The 27,798-nt window shown below is 46.9% G+C and overlaps 1 protein-coding gene across 4 annotated transcripts in view; it reads right to left on the bottom strand.

Annotated features, from left to right (window-relative positions):
- BMT2 (base methyltransferase of 25S rRNA 2 homolog) overlaps positions 1–22,849 on the bottom strand; it is a 71,601-nt gene extending 48,752 nt beyond the window's left edge. Inside the window, exons 1-2 of one of the 4 annotated variants that reach the window (XM_063927271.1) lie at positions 4,710–4,816; positions 4,527–4,614 (exon numbers count right to left, since the gene is read on the bottom strand). In XM_063927271.1, coding sequence (XP_063783341.1) covers positions 4,527–4,614; positions 4,710–4,784 — 163 coding nt within the window. In that variant the 5' untranslated portion in view covers positions 4,785–4,816. The other 3 variants (XM_063927272.1, XM_063927269.1, XM_063927270.1) reach the window with 3 other exon arrangements.
- Between the last annotated feature and the right edge of the window lie 4,949 nt (positions 22,850–27,798).

Raw genomic sequence — 27,798 nt, 5'->3', positions numbered from 1 at the left:
CGGAGCGGCAGAGGCCATGGGTCCTCTGAGATCACTTCTTGTAGTTCTGGGTACCAAGTTCTTCTTGGCCAATCCGGAACGAGGAGTATAGTTCTTACTCCTCTCTTTCTTATTATCCTCAGTACCTTGGGTATGAGAGGAAGAGGAGGGAACACATAAACCGACTGGTACACCCACGGTGTCACCAGGGCGTCCACAGCTATCGCCTGAGAGTCCCTTGACCTGGCGCAATATCTTTTTAGCTTTTTGTTGAGGCGGGACGCCATCATGTCTACCTGTGGCCGTTCCCAACGATTTACAATCAGCGTGAAGACTTCTGGATGAAGTCCCCACTCTCCCGGGTGGAGGTCGTGCCTGCTGAGGAAGTCTGCTTCCCAGTTGTCCACTCCCGGAATGAACACTGCTGACAGTGCTAGCACGTGATTCTCCGCCCATCGAAGAATCCTTGTGGCTTCTGCCATTGCCATCCTGCTTCTTGTGCCGCCCTGGCGGTTTACATGGGCGACCGCCGTGATGTTGTCTGACTGAATCAGCACCGGTTGGTTTTGAAGCAGGGGTTCTGCTTGACTCAGGGCGTTGTAAATGGCCCTTAGTTCCAGAATATTTATGTGAAGGGAAGTCTCCTGACTTGACCACTGTCCATGGAAGTTCCTTCCCTGAGTGACTGCCCCCCAACCTCGGAGGCTTGCATCCGTGGTCACAAGGACCCAGTCCTGTATGCCGAATCTGCGGCCCTCGAGAAGATGAGCACTCTGCAGCCACCACAGCAGAGACACCCTGGCCCTCGGGGACAGGGTGATCAGCCGATGCATCTGAAGATGCGATCCGGACCACTTGTCTAACAGATCCCACTGAAAGATCCTTGCATGGAACCTGCCGAAGGGAATTGCTTCGTAAGAAGCTACCATCTTTCCCAGGACTCGCGTGCAGTGATGCACCGACACCTGTTTTGGTTTCAGGAGGTCCCTGACCAGAGATGACAATTCCTGGGCCTTCTCCACCGGGAGAAACACTTTCTTCTGTTCTGTGTCCAGAATCATGCCCAAGAACAGCAGACGCGTCGCAGGAATCAGCTGCGACTTTGGGATATTCAGAATCCAGCCGTGCTGTTGCAGCACTTCCCGAGATAGTGCTACGTTGACTAACAACTGCTCCTTGGACCTCACCTTTATAAGGAGATCGTCCAAGTACGGGATAATTATAACTCCCTTCTTCCGAAGGAGTAACATCATTTCGGCCATTACCTTGGTAAATACCCTCGGTGCCGTGGACAGACCAAACGGCAACGTCTGGAATTGGTAATGACAGTCCTGTACCACAAACCTGAGGTACTCCTGGTGAGGTGGGTAAATGGGGACATGCAGATAAGCGTCCTTGATGTCCAGCGACACCATAAAATCCCCCTCTTCCAGGCTTGCAATAACCGCCCTGAGCGATTCCATTTTGAACTTGAACTTGCTTACATAAGTGTTCAAGGATTTTAAATTTAGAATGGGTCTCACCGAACCGTCTGGTTTCGGTACCACAAACATTGTGGAATAGTAACCCCGTCCCTGTTGAAGGAGGGGAACCTTGATTATCACCAGCTGAAGGTACAGCTTGTGAATAGCCGCCAGTACTACCTCCCTTTCCCTGGGAGCCGCTGGCAAGGCTGATTTGAGGTAACGGCGAGGGGGAGTCGCCTCGAACTCCAGCTTGTATCCCTGAGATACCACTTGTAGAACCCAGAGATCCACCTGTGAGCGAACCCACTGGTCGCTGAAGTTCCGGAGACGCGCCCCCACCGCACCTGGCTCCACCTGTGGAGCCCCAGCGTCATGCGGTGGACTTAGTGGAAGCAGGGGAGGATTTTTGTTCCTGGGAACTGGCTGTCTGGTGCAGCTTTTTTCCTCTACCCCTGCCTCTGGGCAGAAAAGATGCGCCTCTGACCCGTTTGCCTTTCTGAAGCCGAAAGGACTGTACTTGATAATACGGTGCTTTCTTAGGCTGTGAGGGAACCTGAGGTAAAAAAGTCGACTTCCCAGCTGTTGCTGTGGATACGAAATCCGAGAGACCGTCCCCAAACAATTCCTCACCCTTATAAGGCAAAACCTCCATGTGCCTTTTAGAATTAGCATCACCTGTCCACTGCTGAGTCCATAATACTCTCCTGGCAGAAATGGACATTGCATTAATTCTAGATGCCAGCCGGCAAATGTCCCTCTGTGCATCCCTCATATACAAGACGACGTCCTTTATATGCTCTATGGTTAGCAAAATAGCATCCCTGTCGAGGGTATCAATGTTGTCTGACAGGGTATCAGACCATGCTGCTGCAGCACTACACATCCATGCTGAAGCAATAGCAGGTCTCAGTATAGTACCTGAGTGTGTATATACAGACTTCAGGATTGCTTCCTGCTTTCTATCCGCAGGCTCCTTTAGGGCGGCCTTTTAGATAAGCGTGTTAGCGCCTTGTCCACCCTAGGGGATGTCTCCCAGCGTAACCTATCCGTTGGCGGGAAAGGGTACGCCATCAGTAACCTCTTAGAAATCACTAGTTTCTTATCCGGGGAACACCACGCTTCTTCACACAATTCATTTAATTCATCAGATGGGGGAAAAGTCACTGGCTGCTTTTTCTCCCCAAACATAATACCCTTTTTAGTGGTAACCGGGTTAATGTCAGAAATGTGCAACACATTTTTCATTGCCGTAATCATGCATCGGATGGCCCTTGTGGACTGTACATTTGTCTCATCCTCGTCTACACTGGAGTCAGACTCCGTGTCGACATCTGTGTCTGCCATCTGAGCTAGCGGGCGTTTTTGAGCCCCTGATGGCCTCTGAGACACCTGGGCAGGCGCGGGCTGAGATGCCGGCTGTCCCAAGGCTGTTACGTCATCGAACCTTTTATGTAAAAAGAGTTGACACTGTCGGTTAATACCTTCCACATATCCATCCACTCCGGTGTCGGCCCCGTAGGGGGCGACATCACACTTATCGGCTCCTGCTCCGCCTCCACGTAGCCCTCCTCATCAAACATGTCGACACAGCCGTACCGACACACCGCACACACACAGGGATAGTCCTTTGGGGAGACAGAGAGAGAGTATGTCAGCACACACCACAGCACTATATAACACAGGGATTTTCACTATACTGAGTGATTTTTCCCAATAGCTGCTTATTAACACAAATTGCGCCTAAATTTATGTGCCCCCCCTCTCTTTTTTACCCTTGTTGTACTGGATACTGCAGGGGAGAGCCTGGGGAGCGTCCTTCCAGCGGAGCTGTGAAGAGAGAATGGCGCTGGCTGTGCTGAGGAAGATAGCCCCGCCCCCTCAGCGGCGGGCTTCTCCCGCGTTTTATAATGTTAATGGCGGGGTTTTTTGCACATATACAGTGTTATACACTGTATTATGTGCTATTTGTGCCAAAAAGGTAAACTAATTGCTGCCCAGGGCGCGCCCCCCCCCCCCCCTGCACCCAACAGTGACCGGAGTGTGTGGTGTGCTATGGGAGCAATGGCGCACAGCTGCAGTGCTGTGCGCTACCTTAATGAAGACAGGAGTCTTCAGCCGCCGTTTTTCATCTTTATCTTCCGTCTTCTGGCTCTGCAAGGGGGACGGCGGCGCGGCTCCGGGAACGGACGATCTCACTGAAAATAAAAAACCTAACAAATACTTTCTTTTCTAGTGAGCTCAGGAGAGCCCCTAGTGTGCAACCAGCTCTGGCCGGGCACAGATTCTAACTGAGGTCTGGAGGAGGGGCATAGAGGGAGGAGCCAGTGCACACCAGATATAGTACCTAATCTTTCTTTTAAGCGTGCCCAGTCTCCTGCGGAGCCCGTCTATTCCCCATGGTCCTTACGGAGTACCCAGCATCCACTAGGACGTCAGAGAAATTAAGGTGGGTACACACTAGGTGATGTGTTCTGCGGGCACACATTGTGCGATATCTATAGTGATATTACACAGTGACATCATGTCGCAGCAGGGCTGTACACGCAGCTTTGGGCGATGAGTCCAAATTGTGCTGCAGGTATGGCCGACACAGAGGGTTATTAACGACCTGCGGGGCTGTACACTGGCCGTCGTCCGCTGCATACACACTGGGCGACATAGTAAACGATATCCCTCAGGAGGTGGAAAATGAGCGCTATCGTTTACTAGATCGCTAAATGTGTATGGGCCTTTAGTCTATCAGTCAGGATACACTTGAGTTAATAGTTTTTTTCAGTAGAACCATGTGTCTGTATTTTAGCACAAGTCAGTTAGAAAATGTATTGCTCTGCCATTCAGTCAGATGTTCACTGTAAGTGTTCTTTGTGTATTAAAATCCACTAAGGTAGTGGTGGCCACCCTGTGGTTCTTTAAACTTAAATGATGCTCCCAGCTGCAGCTGCTGGCAAGGACAGATTATTCCCCAGATGGCTGCTTCTAAATCAGATATTTATTCTCTGCTTTGGTATAAAGTAGAGAATAAAAGACTATTGATGCACAGCTTGCTTTCACATCATGTGACCCTCTCTGCAAACTACATACATGGTGGTCCCACAGCACAACCAATCAGAGGAGGAAGAGGGAATGCAGCTTTTTCTCCTTCCTCACCACCATTGTCTGCTGGATACAGCTGTAAATATATGAAATTTGTGTAAATATATGGGAGGTGGGGGGGGGGGGGGCACATGGGAGAGTCTGATGGGCATGTAAGGGATGCATACTTACCTTCTCTACTGGAATGTCCCAAAGAATCCCACATTTTGGAATGTTTTCCTGGATTACCAGACTGGTGGATTTCATTAACTTCTTTGAGAATTGAGCAGTCCGGACGCTTGATGACTGGTAGGAGATGTGCCCTGGTCAACAATATAAGTGAATACGGTGGATGGGGGTGTATAGTGCTTCCTAAGCAGAGCATTCTCACTTTCCTGATTGCCATGTTAAATTTGGTAAGGTATGACATGACATCTTGTATCATCACTATGCCATTCCCACTTGGGAAAACACAGAATTTAAAAGAGAAATAAACAAGGACATACCGTTGTTTAGATGGACACATACAGTTGTCGACATAGACAGTGTAATATTTTCATTTACAGTACAGGTATAGTATCCCTTATCCAAAATGCTCGGGACCAGAAGTATTTTGGATATTGGATTTTTCCGTATTTTGGAATAATTGCATACCATAATGAGATATCATGGCGATGGGACCCAAGTCTAAGCACAGAATGCATTTATGTTTCATATACACCTTATACACACAGCCTGAAGGTCATGTAATACAATATTTTTAATAACTGTGTATTAAACAAAGTTTGTGTACATTGACCTATCAGAAAACAAAGGTTTCACTATCTCACTTTCTCTCCAAAATTCTGTATGTCGGAATATTTGGATATGGGATACTCAACCTGTACAAACTAGTCGCTAATATTTTATTATACTATAATGAAGCGTGGCAGCTCTCACGCACAATAAATGCAAACAAGCAGATAAACCGACATATGCCTACATTTTACTGACCAAAGAATAGCCCCTCCACCCCCCCCTTTTATACCAAAAATAATTTGTAGTCTATTACATAACTCATGCAAATAGTCCAACTTTAGCAGGTTTAGGACCTTTCAGTCACCAATGTTTGTGGGAGAACATAATGCCTATTTAGGAGTAGATTTTCTGATGATTATATACACTACTGATTTTAAAACACTCTTCCCTTTAAACAGGACTCTAATTAAACCAGTCACAAGGGCATTTCCTGGCTCACTGCAAACATGTTTTTGCAATCTGTTTAGTCATGCGGCTTGCTAAACAATGACATAAAAGTGGATGGGGGAAAATGAATTACTAATAAGCTCCATGTCGAACCCTCACAGGTTAATATTAATCAAACACAGACAAACTCAAGGCTGACAGAATTTTATTAAAAATATAACAACAACAACAATGTTGTTGTTACCTAACATGAAACGGAGCATTATAAGTAATAAGGGATGTAGTTATGTGACCGCTGCGTGGCGAGCGTAGTGAGCCTCCAAGGGACTTTGTTGTACTCGCCTCCACCCCCAGCCATCTCACAGTGGGATCCCGGCATCGGTATTGTAACCGGCGGTCACACATGCCTAGCCCAGTAATAAGATACCATACAGAGTCTCCAACTGCCTACCCCACTAGGATGTAGGTATGTAGATATATGGCATGATTCTGGGCTGGCTCTTAGTGCAAGTGCTTTCTGTGGCACGTGGCACATGGACAGTCTGCTGCTAATCGTGAGAAATGTCTGCAGCAGGAGCGGCGACCAATTCAGAATAAGGCCCACAATGAGGGTACAACACTTTGTTGTGTAAAAGACTGCGAATTTCAGCAAAGCACTTTCTACAAACTGTCATGCCTAGTGGCCCCTCTAAATATAACATAGTGGGGATACGGTTTGGGAAGCATTGCACTGAGTGGATAACTGGCACAACCATTGTTATTATAGGTACCTTAAACAGAAGGTAGTTATGTGGTATTTTCAGTGGCTAACTAAAACAGAGATTCACTCTATTATACAATCTGACCACTCTTCTAGAACTCCAGTATGAGACTAAGACATAAGACAATGAAGGCTTGTTGTAAGTATATGCAAAGAAAAAAAATATAATAATATATAATATAATAATGCAGAAATCCTCTAGTTGCATGTTTACAGAGCAGTTAATTAAATTGCTCCAGGCACTTATTCCCAGAACTATTCAATACCACATTTCATTGAATTGCCCCCAATTACTTAAAAACAGCTGTCCACTGTAGATTCCTCTATGCATAAAATGGTTAAGCTTCAAGTAAGAATCCTCACTAAAACGGTCCCAAATTTTATGTAAAGGGGGGTACTCACGGAGAGATCCATGCTTAAGATCTAAGCAATCTGACTAAATTGCTTAGATATTAAGCACAGATCACTCGTGTGTACCCCTCTCAGCAATAGCGACGCGCGGCCCCGCAAATCGCTATCGCCGGTGCTAGATTGAGCCTGCATGCAGCCACAGAGCCTGCAAGGGGCTTCATTGCGCTCACCCCCCTGCTGGCAATCCACCACACAGGATGCCGATGTCAGAATCCTGACGTTCGGCATCCCAGGCGTAGGGATCTCATACCGATCCCCTACCAGGATATTGTGACAATACATCTATATATTTATATCCATCTACTGTAAATACTTAAGTAAACACCTACATTATGTACTAAAGGACCTCTGTCACTCAAAGAAGGATTTAGAGGGTATGGTATTTTCTGCAAAATATGACCAATAATTTTAAGCATAAAGCTGTTTGAAAAGTTGGGGTGTGTTATGCCAACAGCCAAAACTGAAGATATGCAACATCTCATCTTAAACTATGCCGAAGGCAAACAAAAAGGAGGTCTGGCCTATTCAGCCTGTCCGTAATGGCTAATCCTGAAGAAACATGTATATTTATTTTATAATATGGTTTACATTCCTTTACAGTTACTTGCTCAACAGTTTCTGGCCATGTTAATAAGTCTGAATGGCTGCATAGGCATGAATGTTTGATATAATGGCTAAAGCAATACCTAAGGCACACACACTATGACTTAGTCTTATGACGATTTGCCATTTCGTAATAAGTCTACATCGTGCATGCATAATTGCGCACTCCTGTGGGACGTTAGCGATATCTTCCAGCCAGCCCTGCAGCAGGGCCGACAGATATATTGCTAGCGACCCCGTGAAGTGTAAATGAAGGGCGGAACACTATGTTGTTTCGTCCTACATCTGTGTATGGCCAATCTTCAGTGGTCTGGGCCAAAGGGATTCAGAGTTTACACTGAACCACAAAATCTATGCTGCGCTCAACACCTAAGGACGACCCTTCCTCCCCCTCACAAAAAAACGAGTTTTATGGTAAGAACTTACATTTGTTAAAACTCTTTCTGCGAGGTACACTGGGCTCCACAAGGATTAAACAATGGGGTGTAGAGTAGGATCTTGATCCGAGGCACCAACAGGCTCAAAGCTTTGACTGTTCCCAAAATGCACAGCGCCGCCTCCTCTATAACCCCGCCTCCCTGCACAGGAGCTCAGTTTTTAGTTAACCAGCCCAATGCAGTAGCAGGAAAAGAGACGACAACGGTTAGTAGCCACATACACCACACTCTCACGACAAGAGAAGTGTCAGCGGCTAATGCCATACCAACCCGAAGAAGCTAAGTACGTCAGGGTGGGTGCCTTGTGGAGCCCAGTGTACCTCGCAGAAAGTTTTAACAAAGGTAAGTTCTTACCATAAAACTCGTTTTCTGCTGGGCTCCACAAGGATTGGACAATGGGGATGTCCTAAAGCAGTTCTTATGGGAGGGGACGCACTGTAGCGGGCACAAGAACCCGGCGTCCAAAGGAAGCATCCTGGGAAGCGTCAGTATCGAAGGCATAGAACCTTATGAACGTGTTCCCTGAGGACCACGTAGCCGCCTTGCACAATTGATCAAGGGTCGCACCACGTTGGTCCGCCCAAGAAGGTCCAACAGACAGAGTAGAATGGGCTGTGATGTGAGCAGGAGCTGACAGACCAGCCCTCACATAAGCATGTGCAATCACCATTCTAATCCATCTGGCCAGGGTCTGCTTGTGAGCAGGCCAGCCACGTTTGTGAAATCCAAACAAAACAAAGAGAGAATCAGATTTTCGAATAGAAGAAGCAGTTCTCTTCACATAGATACAGAGAGCCCGTACCACATCCAAAGACCTCTCTTTGGGAGACAAATCAGGAGAGACAAAGGCCGGAACCACAATCTCCTGATTAAGGTGGAACGAAGAAACCACCTTAGGTAAATAACCTGGACGAGTCCTAAGAACTGCCCGGTCACGGTGAAAAATCAGATATGGGGAACTACAAGATAAGGCACCCAGATCAGACACTCTTCTAGCAGAGGAAATAGCCAGCAAGAACCACCGACAAGTCCCAAGGAGCCACAGGCGGGACATAGGGAGGTTGGATACGCAACACACCCTGAGTGAAAGTATGAACATCAGGCAAAGTCGCAATTTTTCTCTGAAACCACACCGACAAGGCAGGAATATGAACCTTGAGGGAGGCCAGACGCAGGCCTAAATCTAGGCCTTGCTGCAGAAAAGCCAAAAGTTTGGCTGTACTAAACTTGGAAGCATCATAATTGTTAGATGCGCACCAAACAAAGTAGGAATGCCAGACCCTATGATAAATCCGAGCAGAAGCCGGTTTCCGGGCCCGCAACATAGTTTTAATGCCCTCTTCAGAAAAACCCTTAGCCCTCAAGACGGAAGCTTCAAGAGCCACGCCGTCAAAGATAGCCGGGCTAGATCCTGGTAAACACAAGGGCTCTGAACGAGGAGGTCTGGGCGTTGTGGAAGTAGAAGTGGACAGTCCGACGACAGGCCTTGCAGGTCTGAGAACCAGTGCCGTCTGAGCCACGCCGGAGCTATGAGAAGCAGATATCCTCTTTCTTGCTTGAACTTCCGAATTACCCTGGGCAGGAGTGATACCGGAGGGAACACGTACGGCAGCCGAAACCTCCACGGTACCGCCAGCGCATCCACGAATGCTGCTTGAGGATCCCTTGTTCTTGCTCCGAAGACCGGAACCTTGTGATTGTGTTGAGACGCCATCATATCTACATCTGGAAGACCCCACTTTTCCACTAGGAGTTGAAACATTTCTGGATGGAGGCCCCACTCGCCGACATGCACGTCCTGACGACTGAGAAAGTCCGCTTCCCAAATCAGGACTCACGGAATGAATATTGCCGATATGGCCGGTAGATGGCGTTCCGCCCAACGTAGAATCCGTGAGACTTCCTTCATTGCCAAACGGCTTTGAGTGCCACCTTGATGATTTATGTAAGCCACTGTGTGGCGTTGTCCGACTGTACTTGAACAGGACGGTTCTGAATTAAATGCTGGCCCAGGTTCAACGCATTGAAGACCGCCCGCAATTCCAGAATGTTGATCGAGAGGAAAGATTCCTCCTTGGTCCACCGACTCTGAAGGGAGTGTTGCTCCAGCACCACGCCCCAACCTCTTAGACTGGCATCTGTCGTCAACAGGACCCAGTTGGATATCCAGGAGGGACGACCCCTGCACAATTGTTGGTCCCGGAGCCACCAAAGCAGCGACTGACGGACCTTCGGAGTCAATGAGATCATTTGAGATCTGATCCGGTGAGGCAGGCCGTCCCACTTGGCTAGAATCAGCCTCTGGAGGGGGCGAGAATGGAATTGAGCATACTCCACCATGTCGAAAGCTGATACAATGAGGCTCAGCACCTGCATCGCCGAATGTATCGACACTTGCGGACGAGAAAGGAAGCAACGAATCCTGTCCTGAAGTTTCAAGACTTTCTCCTGAGACAAGAACAACCTCTGGTTGCGAGTGTCCAATAGCGCTCCCAGGTGCACCATGCTCTGAGCAGGGACCAGGGAGGATTTCTTTCAGTTGATGAGCCACCCGTGGGCTTGTAGAAACCGGACCGTCATATCCAGATGTAGGAGTAGTTCTGGGGAATTTGCCAGGATTAACAAGTCGTCCAGATACGGCAGTATCCTGACCCCGTGACGGCGGAGTACCACCGTCTCCACCGCCATTACTTTGGTGAAGACTCGCGGAGCCGTTGTTAAACCAAAAGGTAACGCCTGAAACTGGTAATGGAGGTTGCCAATAGCAAACCTCAGATATTGCTGATGTGACGCTGCTATAGGAATATGCAGGTAAGCATCCTGTATGTCCAGGGAGACCATGTAGTCCCCAGGTTCCAAAGCCAGAACCATAGAGCGAAGGGTTTCCATACGGAACTTGGAAACCTTCACAAACCTGTTCAATGCCTTGAGGTTGAGAATGGGCAGTGAGGACCCATTCGGTTTCGGGACTAGAAACAGCGGAAAATAGTACCTCCGACCTCTCTGAGCAAGAGGCACCTGTACTACAACTCCTGTATCCAGGAGGGTCTGTACCACCGAATGCAGAGTGTTTGCCTATGTCTGGTCCGACGGGACGTCTGTCCGGCAAAATGGATGAGGGGGGTCGGTTTTTGAAGGCTATGGCGTAACCTCGAGTGACGACTTCCCGTACTTAGGCATATGAAGTGGTCTTCAATCATTCCCGGGTATACCCTAGAAGCCGGCCCCCCACCCTGGGATCCCCCAGTGGGAGGCCCGCCTCGTCATGCGGCAGGCTTATCGGTCTTGGAAGCTGGCTGACGGGCAGCCAAGGCTCTTGGTTTGGAAGTACGGGCCTGCTTGTGGTACGCCTGACCTTTTGCTTTACCTGAAGGACGAAAGGGGCGAAAGGACGTACCTTTAGCCTTCGACACAGAAGGAGCGGTATTTGGCAGACAGGCAGTTTTGGCAGTAGCCAAGTCAGCCACTATCTTATTTAAGTCCTCCCCAAACAGAATATCTTCCTTGAAAGGGAGTACCTCCAGGGTTTTTCTAGAGTCCAGATCCACAGACCAGGATCTCATCCACAATATGAGCCAGGACTGACGTAGTAGAGGCCTTGGCTGCTAGGATACCGGCATCAGAAGCCGACTCTTTAATATATCGAGAAGCTGTGACAATATATGACAAGCATTGTCTAGCATGGTCAGAGGAGATTTCAGCTTCTAACTCCAAGGCCCATGCTTCAATAGCCTCGGCAGCCCATGTAGCTGCAATAGTGGGCCTTTGCGCAGCACCCGTGAGGGTGTAAATCGCTTTTAGACAACCATCCACACGTTCATCCGTAGGCTCTTTTAGAGACGTGACGGTAGTGACAGGTAGAGCTGAGGAAACCACCATCCTAGCCACATGCGAGTCCACTGGAGGAGGCGTTTCCTAATTCTTAGACAGCTCTGGCACGAGGGGATAGCGAGCCAGCATCTTCTTTTGAGGCACAAACTTCTTTCCCGGATTTTCCCAGGGTTCCTGATGTATATACACTAGGTGGTCAGAGTGAGGTAAAACTTGTTTAACCACCTTCTGACGCTTGAACCTATCTGGTGTCTTAGGAGGGACGAATGGCTCGGGATCACCCGTAATCTGTAGAATTAATTTAATAGCCTCCAAAAGATCAGGAACATCCACATGTGAACTACCCTCCCCATCAGCCGTATCAGAGTCAGAACCTGTGGGGTCAGTGTACGTGCCGTCTTCATCAGACGAGGTGTCAGTGACAGCAGTGGATTGTGCGGAGACAAGCGCTCGCTTAGAGGACCCCTTGGACTTAGGCGAGCGTTGGTCAGACTTTTTAGTAGTTAAGGACTGGTTCAACTTCTTCAATTGAGCAGATAAATCATCCGCCCACGGCAAGTTAGCTGCAGGGACCACATACGGGTGTACCGGCATTGGGTGTCCCATAGGGGGGTGTTAGTTTATGAACTAGCGTATGCAGAAGCGTGGAAAAAGCGGCCCACGGTGGGTCAGAATGTGCCTCCGTTGCCACAGTCCCACTGGGAGGCAAGGAGCCCCCAGAACCAGAGCCCACAGCTGCTATATTCTCCTCATATGGGTCTGTGGCTTCAGCAACACCTGTAGTGTGTTCAGCCCCAGAACCGTTACCCTCAGAAGCAGACATGATATAACTTGCAGTATGAGGTAACACAGTACAATTATCAGCAGCACTATACCTCTAAACCCAAACCCCTGCACAGTGTAGTCAGCACTAGCAGAGATAAAGGAGAGATATGGTGACTAAATCATAGAAAAAACACGTAATACAGTATGGGGTATATGCAATTGCGGTCGAATTCCCGAAATTGTCGAATAACGGGACTTTTTCGCCAAAAAAAATGAATAAATAAAATAAAAATATCGACAATGCAATTCAGTACTTTCCGTCAAAAAAACGGACTTTCAAAATTCGACTTTTTGAAATTCGACATTTCTGCAATGGTACAAATGCGGCAATTCGCCAAAAGTATATTCAATTGAAGTTTGGAAATTCGACAACAGTGCTTTTAGACAGTAAATTCGTCATTTTCAATCCGCCACACTTTGGTGGGGGAATCTAATAAAAAAAATTTTAAAACATGTTTTTTTTGGTGTTTTTTTTATTGGTAATAGCATATTTATTTATATTAGAAGGGATTAGGTAATTGGTTTGTCTATTTTGGAGGCACAAGTATTATTTCTATATATTTTTAAAATATAATTTTTTTTAAATGAAATGGTAAAATCACGAAAAAAAATGGCGTGGGGTGCCCCCTCCAAAGCATAACCAGCCTCGGGCTCTTCGAGCCGGTCCTGGTTCTAAAAATCCAGGTGGAAAACGGACAGGGGATAACCCGTATTTTTAAAACCAGCACCGGGCTCTGCGCCTGGTGCAAAAAATATGGGGGACAAAAAGAGTAGGGGTCCCCCGTATTTTTTACACCAGCATCGGGCTCCACTAGCTGGACAGATAATGCCACAGCCGGGGGTCACTTTTATACAGCGCCCTGCGGCCGTGGCATTAAATATCCAACTAGTCACCACTGGCCGGGGTACCCTGGGGGAGTGGGGACCCCTTCAATCAAGGGGTCCCCCCCCCAGCCACCCAAGGGCCAGGGGTGAAGCCCGAGGCTGTCCCCCCCATCCAAGGGCAAGTCCCAGCAAGCCTCCCCCGCAAGCTGGTACTTGGAGAACCACAAGTAAAAGCATGAGGGAGAAAAACGGGCCCGCTGGTACCTGTAGTTCTACTGGAAAAAAAAATACCCAAATAAAAAACAGGAGACACACACCGTGAAAGTAAAACTTTATTTCATTCATGCCGACACATACATACTTACCTATGTTGACCCGCCGACTGCCACGCCCCCCTCGTCACTGAAGAATCCGGGGTACCTGTGAAAAAAATTATACTCACCTCAATCCAGTGTCCGGATCTTTTAAAATAATCCTCGTACTTGGCAAAAAAAAAAAAAAAAACGAACACCCGAACCAACCCCTTTCCCCCGAATGCAGAGACCCCCCCGTGACTGCTGTCACAGAAAGGTCTCTTCAGCCAATCAGCGAGCGCAACGTCCTGGCACTCTGCTGATTGGCTATGCGCGTCTGAGCTGTCAGACAGCGCATCGCAAAGCCTCTCCATTATATTCAATGGTGGGAACTTTGCGTCAGCGGTGAGGTCACCCGCGGTCAGCCGCTGACCGCGGGTAACCCCACCGCTACCCGCAAAGTTCCCACCATTGAAACTAATGGAGGGAGCTGTGCGATGCGCTGTCTGGCTGTATGCGCGTCTGCGGTCAATCAGGTGAGTGCCACGAAGTAGCGCTTCCTGATTGGCTGAAGGGACCTTCTGTGACAGCAGTCACATGGGGTCCCGGCATTCTTGGAAAGGGGTCCCATGTGTAAACATGGGACCCCTTTCAGTCCGTTTGGTCCGGGTGTTCGTTTTATTTTTTTGCAAGTACGTGGATTATAACCTGGACACTGGATCAGGCGAGTATAATTTTATTCACAGGTACACGTGGATTCTACTTGGACAAGTGGACAGAGGTCGGCGTGTGAACATAGGTAAGTATGTGTGTGTCGACATGTGTGTAATAAAGTTTTACTATCACGGTGTGCGTGTCCTGTTTTTATTTGGGTATTTTTTTCCCAGTAGAACTACAGGTACCAGCGGGCCCGTTTTTCTCCCGCATGCTGGTACTTGTGGTTCTCCAAGTACCAGCTTGCGGGGGAGGCTTGCTGGGACTTGTAGTACTACTGGAAAAACCAATATTCTTTAAAATTTCTCAAGGCTATCAGCCCCCCATCCGCAGCCCTTGGATGGGGGGGGGAGACAGCCTTGGGCTTCATCCCTGGCCCAGCGGGCCCGTTTTTCTCCCTCATGCTTTTACTTGTGGTTCTCCAAGTACCAGCTTGCGGGGGAGGCTTGCTGGGACTTGCCCTTGGATGGGGGGGACAGCCTCGGGCTTCACCCCTGGCCCTTGGGTGGCTGGGGGGGGGACCCCTTGATTGAAGGGGTCCCCACTCCCCCAGGGTACCCCGGCCAGTGGTGACTAGTTGGATATATAATGCCACGGCCGCAGGGCGCTGTATAAAAGTGACCCCCGGCTGTGGCATTATCTGTCCAGCTAGTGGAGCCCGATGCTGGTGTAAAAAATACGGGGGACCCCTACTCTTTGTCCCCCGTACCAGGTGCAGAGACCGGTGCTGGTTTTAAAAATACGGGGGATCCCCTGTCATTTCCCCCCCCGGATTTTTAGAACCAGGATCGGCTCGAAAAGCCCGAGGCTGGTTATGCTTTGGAGGGGGGACCCCACGCCATTTTTTTCCGGGTTTTTTCCCGTTTTTTAAAAATCGGATCAAAATCCGTCAAATCGGCCGTTTTTCGACAGCGGGACTGTCGAATCTGTTTTGTATTGAATATGGTAAATTTCGGCACCCACTTGCCGAAATTCGACGGTCGAATTGTGTCGAATTAAAAAACGGGCGAAAAATTGCCGCGATTCGCCGCTAATTGCATATACCCCTATATCTTTGTGAAAATCCTATATTAGATAAAACCTGACGCACCAAGCCCCCTCAGGTTATAGAATATAGGGATAGCAAGTTAAGTGAAAGACACGAAATGGACAACACTCAGCTATCAAATGCACACACAGAAAGTCACAGTTTGTACAATGCAGAGGTTATTACTGACAATAATACTGCACTGGACTAGCTTACACACCTATATAGTCAATAGATATAACACTACACAGTAAGAAACTGGATGTATATCACAGGGTAATTGTACTATAAAACCCTGACTAAATGCACTCTTTCTTAACTATCACTGTCTAAAAAGGCAGGTAGAATACTTAAGCACAGCGCTGACAACCAGGCGGCTTTACATAGGAGGATTTGCCCAAGCAGTCCCAGGAACAGTGAGCTGAGGGATAATGGCTCCGCAGACACTGACAGGGAGTGAGGGAAAGACAGAAATGCATCTCCAGGGCGGGAACACTTGCTGGAAATGGCGCTCTGTGGCTTCAGGTCTAAGCCTTATCCCCCTGCTGGCAAAACCACAGGGTACTGTGGGCGATATAACAACCGGTTTAGAGAGAAAACCTGACCTGCGCCCATGCCCTGGTGATCTAGTGGGATCGCCTGTACTGCCACAGTGTCCACCGCCAGCGCGCGCGGCCCGCCTCCCACTGACCGCGCCGGATCGCTATAAAGACCGGGTCGCGCAAGCGGGACCCACTCACCACCTCCCGATCCTGGAGAGCCCCAGCCGTGTGTGTCTAACGTGAAGAAAACCGGAGCCTCCGCTGTAGGTACCCGGCAACCAGGGCTCGGGAGTGTACAGCGCCGCTGGGGGAGAGCTGGAGCTGCAGCAGTGAATGTCTTCTGACATTTACCACCGCTGCTGCCCTTGAAGTCTTCACTTTTTCTTCATAAAAAGCTTTTCTTAGGGCTGCCTGGAGCAGCCCCTCTGTTAAGTGCCTGCTTACTGCAGCACCAACTTACAAAACTGAGCTCCTGTGCGGAGAGGCGGGGTTATAGAGGAGGCGGAGCTGTGCATTCTGGCAACAGTCAAAGCTTTGAGCCTGTTGGTGCCTCGGATCAAGATCCTACTCTACACCCCATTGCCCAATCCTTCTGGAGCCCAGTGTACCCCGCAACAGAAAATCCAGTCTGTAACCAACACAGACTAGCCACATTAAAGCTGTTCTTTGCTTCACTTACAATTTAATCATGGATCGCACACTAGTATTCCGGATTGGCTGTTTCAGCAGGATGCTGCACCCCGACCATTTTTTAAATGTAAAGACGCCCCCTGTCTTTTTTCAACACACCATGCAGGCTTATTAACCACCATCTTATGTAAAGAACACAGAAGTTAGAGCGCATACTACAATGTAGTTGTTTACGTCTTGCTCACATATGTTTTACAACACGAGGATTATAACCACTTCAGCAATGGAGAACACTTATTAGCTATGCATTAATATTTATACGCCACGGACGAGCTTTCAAGAAGTATGGACATAAGCAGTATTTTTCTCTGCATAGATGTTGGACGTTTCACTGTTGACCATCATGATGCACTAAGGGGAAAATATATGTAGAAAAACCTAGGAACATATGCACCGACTAGTACTTGTGAACAGTAAACACACATGTGCACACTTGTATTCCATCTGACACTTTGGGGAACATGTACTACAGCGGCACTCATTGTGCTGCTATAGCTCTTTCTGCTCCGTTTCTTGTTGAGGAGAATGTATTAACATCCTGGCCCTCAGAGTGGGGGGATGGAAAACTCCCCTTTTCAGCAAACCCTGTCAGACTCTAAAGCCCCGTACACACAGGACGGCATAATAGAAGATATGAACAATAAAAATCTTTTTTTTTTTTTTTTTTTTTAAAGATCTGTCGTTCATATCGGCCAGTGTGTATGGATGAACGATGCGCGCACCCGCGGGTCGTTCTCGTTCATCCATTATCTACCGAACATGCAGCTCAATGTTAACAATATCTTTGAGCTTCATGTTTGGGGAGTGAGGGGGATGACGTCACTGACAATATCGTACATGGATATTGTTCAGTGTGTATGAACTGGCGATCTCCTCTAATTAGCAATCAGTGATATAGTGCCGATTGCTAACTAGGCGAGGTCGCCCAGTGTGTACCCGGCAATATGTTGGGTATACACTGGCAGATATATTGGCCAATCAATTGATCGGCCAATATATCTTTTGCTGATCTGCAGGTGTGTACAAGCAATATGTCTGTGAAAGATGTCTTTCACAGATATATTGCATCTGCTGTACAGCATAGCAGATGGCCAATATATCTGCAGATATATTGATGTACCTTTCTGTGTATGAACAACCAACCACCATCTTCAGATCGATTGAACTACAGATATTGCCATTGTGTACCCATCTTAAGCCAGAAGTTCTCAAACGCAGTCCTCAAGGCACCCCAGTGGTCCAGGTTTTAAGTATATCCAAGGCTCAGCACAGATGGTTAAATCAAACTGACTGAGGTACTAATTAAGTCAACCGTGGCCAAGCATGGATATTCTTAAAACCTGAACCGTTGATGTGGCTTGAGATCCGCATTTGAGAACCTCTGCTCTAAGCACATCAGCCTACTGCCGAAGTGCTGTGTCATACCTCCTAGCCAGCTCCACTGCACGTGCACAGATCTTACAACAATCGTGGGATGTCCCCTGTGTAGCCAGACTACCTGCAGCTGCCACTTGTTATCACACATACCGGCAGGTAATCCTGCTGACATGTTAAAATAAAATTAAGTAAAAAAAATGTTAAAAAACCCCCCACAAAAGTGCGCTTAGCATTTTTTAACACATATCAATGATTTTCTGTAGAGAAAAGTACATTTTCTCTACAGTATCTGCTTTCATACATGCGGAACCTGGTTGCGTCCAATAGCAATGGTTATGGAGCATGGCACTTACTACAGAGGTGTACACACGTGTGTAGGGGTGCCAGCGATAGTGATGCGCGGTCCCGCGCGTCACTATCGCTGTTGCTAGATTGTGCAGGCACAATCTAGCAGGTTGCTCATTTCACCGCTGGGTGAAGTGAGTGGCCTCCCTGTCCGCCCCCCCCCCCCCCTCGCTCAGCACACATCGCGCTGTGCAGAGCAGGGGGGGGGGGGGAAGATGTGTGCTGAGCGGTCTGTGCTAGGCCGCTCATCACACACCTCCCAGTCTGTACGGCCCTTAAGGGGGGTACACACGGAGCGATAATCTAAGCAATCTGACTAGATTGCTTAGATTTCCAGCAACATCGCTCCGTGTGTAGACCCCTCAGCTATTGCGATGCGCGACCCCGCACATCGCTATCGCTAGATTGGCCTGCATGCAGGCCAATCTAGCGGGTCGCTCACTTCACCCGCTGGGTGAAATGAGCGCCCCCCCCCCGTCTCCCCCCGCACGCTCAGCACAGATCGCGCTGTGCTGAGCGCCGGGAGAGATGTGTGCTGAGCGGTTCGCTCAGCACACATCTCTCCCAAATCGGGCCGTGAGTACTGGCCTTTACCTCTTCTTACAGATCCCCCCCCCCCCTTGATCACTGTTGACCCAGTAGTTATCTGGCATAACTGGAACACACATGGAAATTCAGAAAATTGGTCAAACAAAACTGCATTGCCAAGCTATAAAGGGGAATACACACTGAGAGATCCGTTCTTAAAATCTAAGCAATCTGACTAGATTGCTTAGATTTTAAGCACGGATCTCTCGTGTGTATGCCCCACAGTGATAGCGATGCACGGCCCCGCTATCGCTGGTGCTAGACTGGCCTGCATGCAGGCACAATCTAGCACATCGCTCATTTCGTTGCTGTGTGAAGTGAGCGCCCCCCGACCCACCCTCCCTCAGCACACATCGCCATGTGCCGAGTGGGGGGCGAGATGTGTGCTGAGCGGTCTGTGACAGATCGCTCGGCACACATCTCTCCCCGTGTGTACTGCCCTTTACTTCCGAGTGTTAGCAGACCTGTGACTAGCCACGTTATCATGATTTCATCTTCACACTAAATTTTGTTATGAACAACTTTATCTCTTAGATAAAGAAGGTTACAGAATAATTCTCTAGTGTGACAATTTCTGTAGTGCAACACTTGTTTAGCTTTCTTGCAGAGCCAGCATGTTTTCTGTGTGTGTGATAATAACAGAATTTTCAAACTTTGACCTGTTTTTTTATTTTTAGAGAAACCTCAGGCAACTAAAGAGCTGATGAAGAAAAATAGGCTGTAAACCACAGTTTCACATGATGTACTTTTTGTGGTATATGAATGAATAAAAAGATTGTGTAATTAAATATATTCCACTGAGGAGTCAATTTAACAACAGAATTTTTTTCAACTGCATTTGTGGATCTGGCACTATTGGGGGCATTTGTGGATCTGGCACTGACTGCACTATTGGGGGCATTTGTGGATCTGGCACTGCACTATTGGGGGCATTTGTGGATCTGGCACTGCACTATTGGGGGCATTTGTGGATCTGGCACTGCACTATTGGGGGCATATGTGTATCACGTCCCATTTTAATTGGCCACACCCATTTTTTTGGTGCGTGCACCTCCGGCGCGCGCACAAAGTACCTCTAAGGGGCAGACCTACTGGGGGGCAGGGTCATTTTTTAAGTTGAGAATTTTTGTATGGCCCCCGAAGGATTTTATAAATATCCCAATGGCCCTTGGTAGAAAAAAGGTTCCCCGCCCCTGCATTAAAGACTAATACAGGAGACTGCATTGCTGAAAGCGCAAAACATGAAGAGCAAATACATAGTCAAAACGAGCATTTTCATGCGTATGAATACATATTCCCAGCATATATGTGAATATACACATAACAAGTAATTGCTATCTTTATTTTTTGTTATAACACGTATATAACATGATTTTTTTTTAGTTTAATCTTTCCTATTAGATAATAGGAATATTACTATGAAGTGTGGTGGTAAAAAAATTTTTTTTAACAAAACATACAGTCTATAAACTTCTTCAAATCTAAATTATAGTGCACATTTTTAGAAGAAATCTACTTAATTTTTTGCTAACAAATGTCATTGATTAATAATGCTGGAGGTTTACCTCAACACCATTTCAGCACAATGGTACTTATTATAATTGTATTCTTTCCAACGAGTTTTAAGTCACCTTTGAGCCCTTTGATGTAGTTTTCCAGCACACCCTGAACTAAACTATAAGAGCTTAAAGTTTTAAACTACAGTATAAGAGCTTAAACGTTTTCTCAACAAGTTGCTACAGGTACACATTTATATATTTATACTGCTCTTAAGATTTTAAAATATCTTGCTCCTTCTGCATTTTGTGAAATAAGAAAATGTTGTGGTTGAAATGAAAAAGGCATTCCTAAAATGTATAACTACGTGGCACACATGTAGATGAGGAATACATATGATATCTCGGCAGACGGGGTGCCAGCTATCACTATACCAACAGTGGCATCCTGGCAGCGAGTCCTCTTGCAGGCTCCATTGCCCGAGATTATGTTTTAGATGCAAGACCAAGGTTTGGCAAAGAGGCGTGAAGCTTTGTGGGGTCTACACCAGCATAGGCACCGCCGGCCTTCACTGTTGGTACAAGGGCATGTCATTGCAGACTGCCTGTGTACCACCAAAGGACGTACGGTGGAAGTTAGAGCAGCAGTGAATAGAAGCATATTCTTCTGAGGAAGCTGTGGGTCCTTACCACAAGGAAACAAGTTAAGGTGGTCACCCCATTTGGACACCTTGGATATCTTTGAACCATAACTTCTGCTCATCTGGCCCAACACTTTGGATCCATCACCTACCGTCATTGCTATACACATTTGCAGACTCTCTAGTCATCAAAACTTGTAATGTCAAATTTATTGCTAGTCAATAGTCTTGATACTCAATACTGAGACTGTTCAACTACTTGGAATGTGACAAGTTTCTTACTGATTTGAACTGCATTTGGTCCTAATCAAGAATACGTGGTCAATTTATTATTGTATTTATTTTTTTGATCATATTATTTATTAGCACGTAGTACAGTAGAACAAATACATTTACAGGTTTTTGACCAAGTCATATTTATATATTTTATTTTGTTCTTTGCTATTTCAGCAATATCATAATATTTATAATTGATTTTCCCTATATTTAACTGACTGTTTAAGCACAGTTCATCATTGGCAAAAATTACGATATTGGCAGTATGCCGACACTGTCATGTCAACAATATCACTATTGCAGCAGTGTTAACATATCGAATGACAACATTATGAACAACAATCTACCCAACAGGACAGTGCTAACTGCTTTGCGAGGTCATGCTCACCCCTTGCCCCTGTACCCAGCAATGACTGCATCCCCCTATTAGCTGCTGCTGTAAGCCAGAGTCACACTCAGCAGGAAAACACAGTATGTGCCGGTGGAGCCATGCCACTGGTCGGGGGAAACCCACACATTCATAGGGCAACAGACTCACTCCGCGCACAGATGGTGCCCTGCTTGGAACTGAACCCAGAGGCCTAATGCTGGGCAGCAGCAGCGCTAATCACTGGCACATGACAGATGGATGCCGCTGGCTGTGTAACCCTCACAGGGATTCATTCAATCGAGTGTTCGCCCCCTTTGCGGGGGATAAACACGCAGACCCCGTGGAGACTACAGCCCTGAGTACCAGAAACAAGCTCGGGGAAAGGATCAGCGCCCTCCTGTAGCGGCAGCGCATACACTGAGGAGAGGAAGAAGGAAAATCACTGGGGAAGAGGAGGGAGGGGACACCAGAGCCCCGGGGAGCAGCAGCAGCCAGTGTCGGCAGAGCTACTGACATGAACCCGCTGCCAGAGCCCCGGAGCAGCGGCCTCTGATGGCATTGAGCCCGGACACCCTGACACTCACTGGAACTGAGGCGGATCGGTGCACCGCTGCCGGGGGTTACCGGGACTCTCCCCCAGCGGGGCCTGCCCCCAGCCGTACCTTCCAGATACTTCCTCCGCAGGCTCCGGTGCACGCTCTTCACCACCCCTGACAGCTTCTCCTGCTCCAGCTTCATGTCCCGCACGGAGGGCACCGGCACGGCCGCACTGCCCTGGTGATCCCGCCGGGTACCGGAGACTCCGGAGAGCTTCTCCCTGGCACTGTGCACAGCACTGCCCGGATCCATCGCTCTATCCCCGGCTACAACAACAACCATCCACACCCCCTCACTTCCAGCAGCGGCACCACCCACATGCGTGTCGTCACCCGTAGGCCAGCAGGCTACAGGACGAACGGCCACCATGCTCGACCAATAGCGTCAGCGAAAAAACTCCTCTTACCCGCCCAGACTGCTAGCGACCAATCAAGCGCTAGAGTGGTGCCGGTGCTCATGCGCTCGTGGACTTTTAGTCTTCCACACAACCGTTGTCTGAAACGGTGATGTCATCAATAGGCGGGATACCACTTTTCCAAGCGGCCAATCAGGTCGCAGAGCCCGCCCTCTACCAGCGCACACACGTTCCCTTTGTTTCTGTTACCAGGCAGCAGCTGGGCGCTCTCCTCCTCCTGCAGCTCTCTCTGTGCTGCGCTCAGCGGTCCGTTCGTGTCGTCACAAGTCACATGTCTCCTACAGTATGTAATAAGCTGCTGGTTTGCGGTTTTTGTGTTATATAGCACTTTTATCAGTGTTAGCTGTTTAAAACGCTTTGTATATGATACATGGTGCTCTAGCCTGTCAGCTCCTGACATTTTCAAACATGTGACAGTTGGGAGTTGTTTGGCTGGAGCCAGTAGCGAATTTCCAATTAGGCATGTGCCTAGGGGTGGCATTTGGGCGCTTGTGTTGGTACGGTCAGCCCCAAAAGTACCAGTAACTGTACCATATATCATCGTGAATGTAGTGTAAATGGGTTGGACATGCACATACTGCTCCTGTAAGCTGGTAGTAAATATTTATATATAATAACAAAAAGAAAATCATAGTGGCTTTTTTAATTATGCTATTAAATGGGCTATCATCAAATGAGGTCATATAACCAATCAATAAAAATAATACAACAACTCTGCAGGTGTATGTGGGAGGGGCGCCATCACCCCTAAACCCGCCCCAGGCTGGAGCACCAGTTATCATATTCAATGGGTTTTAAATAGCTAAAACTTATTGATAAATGGATCCGCTAGTATTTATAAGTATTTATAGGGGCAGATTTAACGAAAAGTGCTATTCTTGTCATCCCCTGTTACAAGTGTTAAATGGTGTACCAGCCAATTAGCTCCCTACTGTCATTTTTCAAACACATGACAGGAGCTGATTGGCTGGAGCACCATTTATCATTACAGGTTGAGTATCTCATATCCAAAATGCTTGGAACCAGAAGTATTTTGGATATCAGAGTTTTCCGTATTTTGGAATAATTGCATACCATAATGAGATATCATGGTGATGGGACCCAAGTCTAAGCACAGAATGCATTTATGTTTTATATACACATTATACACACAGCCTGAAGGCCATTAAATACAATAGTTTTAATAACTTTGTGTATTAAACAAAGTTTGTGTACATTGAGCCATCAGAAAACAAAGGTTTCACTATCTCAGTCTCGCTCAAAAAATTCTGTATTTCGGAATATTTGGATATGGGATACTCAACCTGTACTGACAAGAATACCACTAGTTGTTAAATCTGGCAAATAGGTTGAGTAATGTCTATATTAGTGAAGGGTTAAACATACTATATGAACTGTTATGTGCTTGAATAGACACGTACGCACTCTCTACAAGATGCCCTTGTCTGTTCATATAATATAAGGCTTGTTTGTGTCTTATCTTCAAGGACAATTACATACCAGATCAAAACTGTTACTTCTGTGTGTTACTAAATATCCTGCATGTAATGTCGTATGCTACTTCTATTTATCCAATCATATGCTTGCACATATTGTATACACCCATGTTTCTTATCTATATAGTACGCTGTAATTTTTATAATAAACAGAGTAATTCTTAACCATTGACTCGTGTGTTTCATATTACGTTAAGCCTTGCTCTCACTGGTACCAAAGGGGCCATCATATCGAGGGGACCTAAGCAGATTTCCCAACAGTTTGGGGGCTCGAAGTCCGGGATCTAGGCGATCGTCCCCTGCCCGGTAAGATAGAGAATTTTATTGTCTGTCTTTTCCGTTCAGGGATTGCGATTACTACTAGATCTGAACTCATTTCGTGTTCCGGGAACACGTGACAAGAAATACAATCCAAGTCCGGGACTTGGCAGAAAAGAAACTTGTTTTCTTAAAGGCGCCGGGCGCCACATAAAGGTATCAGGGATACCATAGAAGGACCAGGGGTCCATATAATCTTTAAAGGCACAGGTATCCGGGATACCATAGATGGACCAGGGGTCCAAATAACAACGCCTCCTCGATCTGATCGCCTAGTTAGTTTGAATATGGCCATATATTTGTAAAAATTATATTGTTTATTTGTATTAGGATATTCAGTGTACGGGTGGTAAGTGTACGGACACTGAATGTCATATAACATTGCTATTTACAGTTATTTCATGCAAGAAAATTGTACTTTATTTGCAAAATATCAATTATACGGGTGGTAAGTGTACGTATGGTTGATATCATAAAAACATTTTGTATACCCAATGTCCCTTTGGTTTATGTAGGAATGTGTAATCCAACATGTTACCAATGATCTATGATCAGATCAGCTGAATGCATACGTAAACTGATATTCCCCCTCAGTGACTTTTTTATATAATCGCATATATATACTTGTATAATCTGTTGTTAGTTTGTTTTGAAAGTTTATTTAAGAGATGGGAGCAAGTCAGAGTAAAAAGACTGAATATCCCCCGCCCCTCCCCAGAGAAACATGTAAAGACTATGTCGGCCGTGTTTCTCCTACAAATTTTTATCTTGTTAACCCATGGGTAGATAATCTGGCAGGCTGGACAGAAGCCGTAGGAAGTCCCAAACCTTTCCCACGGGATGGAACAAATTTTCCCTTCTATATGGATATGGTTAAGGGACTATGTTTAGAAGATAAAACAGCCTGGCCATGGTATGATCATGATCCACAATGGGATATGACATACATGAGAGCAGGAGGGGAACAGTGGCTTACTATAGCACCCTATTGGTATGATAGTTCCACTAATAAGAAACAAAGAAAACTAAAAAATATAACTACCCAATTACATAAGGCAGAAGAAGACAGAACAAGTAAGATAATTAAAAATACTTGTCCGCCCCCCTATGGTCCACTGTATCCTTCACTAACTAATGAAGACATCATGGCAGCCGTTGCTTTAACCCGACCACAGGCTTCCAATCCCACTCCCGCCCATGTTCCACTGCCGACTGCCCCTCGTGAGACAGTCATCACAACCCAAGTGACCCCGGTCTCTAACAGGACATTACCGTCCCAATCACCACCCGCCCCCCTACCCACATCATCTTGGGATACTCTATCCAATATTTTAACATCACCCCTTCGCCCTTTCACAACCAGCCGTCAGTCAGCAGATTCCACCATAGTCACCAACGAAATCACTAGTCCCTCACACACCCGTTCCGGTAGACCTATCTCACTTTCCGAAGGCAGCCAACAAGTAACAGCCCTACATCTACCTTTTATGACAGTGGGAGACCAATTGTTAAAAAAGCCAATTGAAGTTGAGGATCTAGACAGAATAATTAAAAATTGTCCTAAACCAATGATCACCCCTTTAGGATGTATTGCTTACTTAAAAAAGGCTTCTAAGGGACGGAGTTTCACACAAGAAGACATGAGACTCATCATAGATGGGGTCATAGATCACTACAATGGGTGGGATTGGACAAAAGTACCCACAATTAACACCCCCATAACAGCAGATAATCAAACTGCCACTAATTATCCTTTAAATACGCAGGATGGAATAGACAAAATGTGGAAGGAACTTAGTGATCACATGAATGTGGTATTTAAAACCCGTTCATCTCTCCCGATTGCCGTAGCATGTAAACAGAAACCTAGTGAATCAGTAACAGAGTTCTGGAAAAGATTTAAGAAGTGTTGGACCGAGGAAGCAGGGTTGAGCCTGGTAAACAATGATAATCTTCTTGTTTCCACATTTGTTAATAATCTGCTGCCCTCTATTGGCCTCACAGTAAAACAGAGTGTTTCTAGCTGGACCTCTGACACTGTAGAAAAATTTGAGAAACATTTATATGAGAAAGAAGCAGCGGGTTGTTTTGAAATGAGGAAATCTGTCAGTACTATACCCTCACATAACTACCAGAACCCCCCGGGAAAGCCGAATAGGTCTTTCCGCCCACCCCAAGACAATAGGTTCCAGAGGGGCCCTATGGGACCTCCACCTATTTCTAGGAGACAGACCAATACATGTTACAACTGCGGGAAAAATGACCACTGGGCAAGGGATTGTCCATATCCCCCCAGCAGACCCCGACAGGCCCATGACCCTATGCACAACGATGCACCACCCCGCAGCCAACCCAGAGACCAGATTAAAGACTTTCCCCGTTTTCGAGTTGACTGGCAGGAACAAACCCATTGACGGGGCCCGGAGGAGGGTATCTCAGCCTTTGCCCAAATCACAAAGCATTGGAAGGACCCACCGCTGCTCACTCTAATTGTGGGAGGAAAAACCGTCCCCTTCTTAGTGGACAGTGGTGCTACTACCAGTGTTTTGTGTAAGGACCTGTACAATGGTCACCTGGAAAGGACTGCTCCTTCAATGGGAATTAATGGGATACCCACAAAAGCCTATATTACCGACGCCATCAGTATAGAAACTTTGAAGGGCGTTTATATGGGAAGACACAACTTCACTGTAATACCTGAATGCCCAATAAACCTACTGGGAAGGGATCTTCTCAGCCGTCTCGAAATCACAATTAGTCCCTCTGCCTCAAGTAGCGGCATGGATGTTGTATCACCTCATTTACCTGTGTGGGTAAACCTTGACACACCACCTGAGTTAGAAACTGTAAACCCCCAGGTATGGTCAGAAGGGCCCTATGACACTGGCCTAATATCATGTACACCATACAAAGCTACACTCAAACCTGACTCACAACCCGTGTACCACAAACAATACCCTTTGTCAAAAGAAAAAATAGAAGGTCTTAGACCTATGGTACAGCAATTTTTAGAACAAGGCATTCTTAGACATGTAGTATCCCCATACTGCACACCAGTCAACCCTGTAGCAAAAGCAGATGGGTCTGTGAGATTTGTACAAGATCTCAGAGCAATCAATCAACTAATTGTTCCCATTGCACCAATTGTACCTGATGTAAACTCACTCCTCTCAGCCATCCCTGTAGATGCTGCATTTTTCTCAGTGATTGATTTAAAAA

The sequence above is a fragment of the Pseudophryne corroboree genome, chromosome 6 (assembly GCF_028390025.1).
Source record: "Pseudophryne corroboree isolate aPseCor3 chromosome 6, aPseCor3.hap2, whole genome shotgun sequence".
NCBI classification, from domain to species: Eukaryota; Metazoa; Chordata; class Amphibia; order Anura; family Myobatrachidae; genus Pseudophryne; species Pseudophryne corroboree.
The sequence above is the reverse complement of the archived record's forward strand: the minus strand, read 5'-3'. Positions and strand labels throughout refer to the sequence as shown.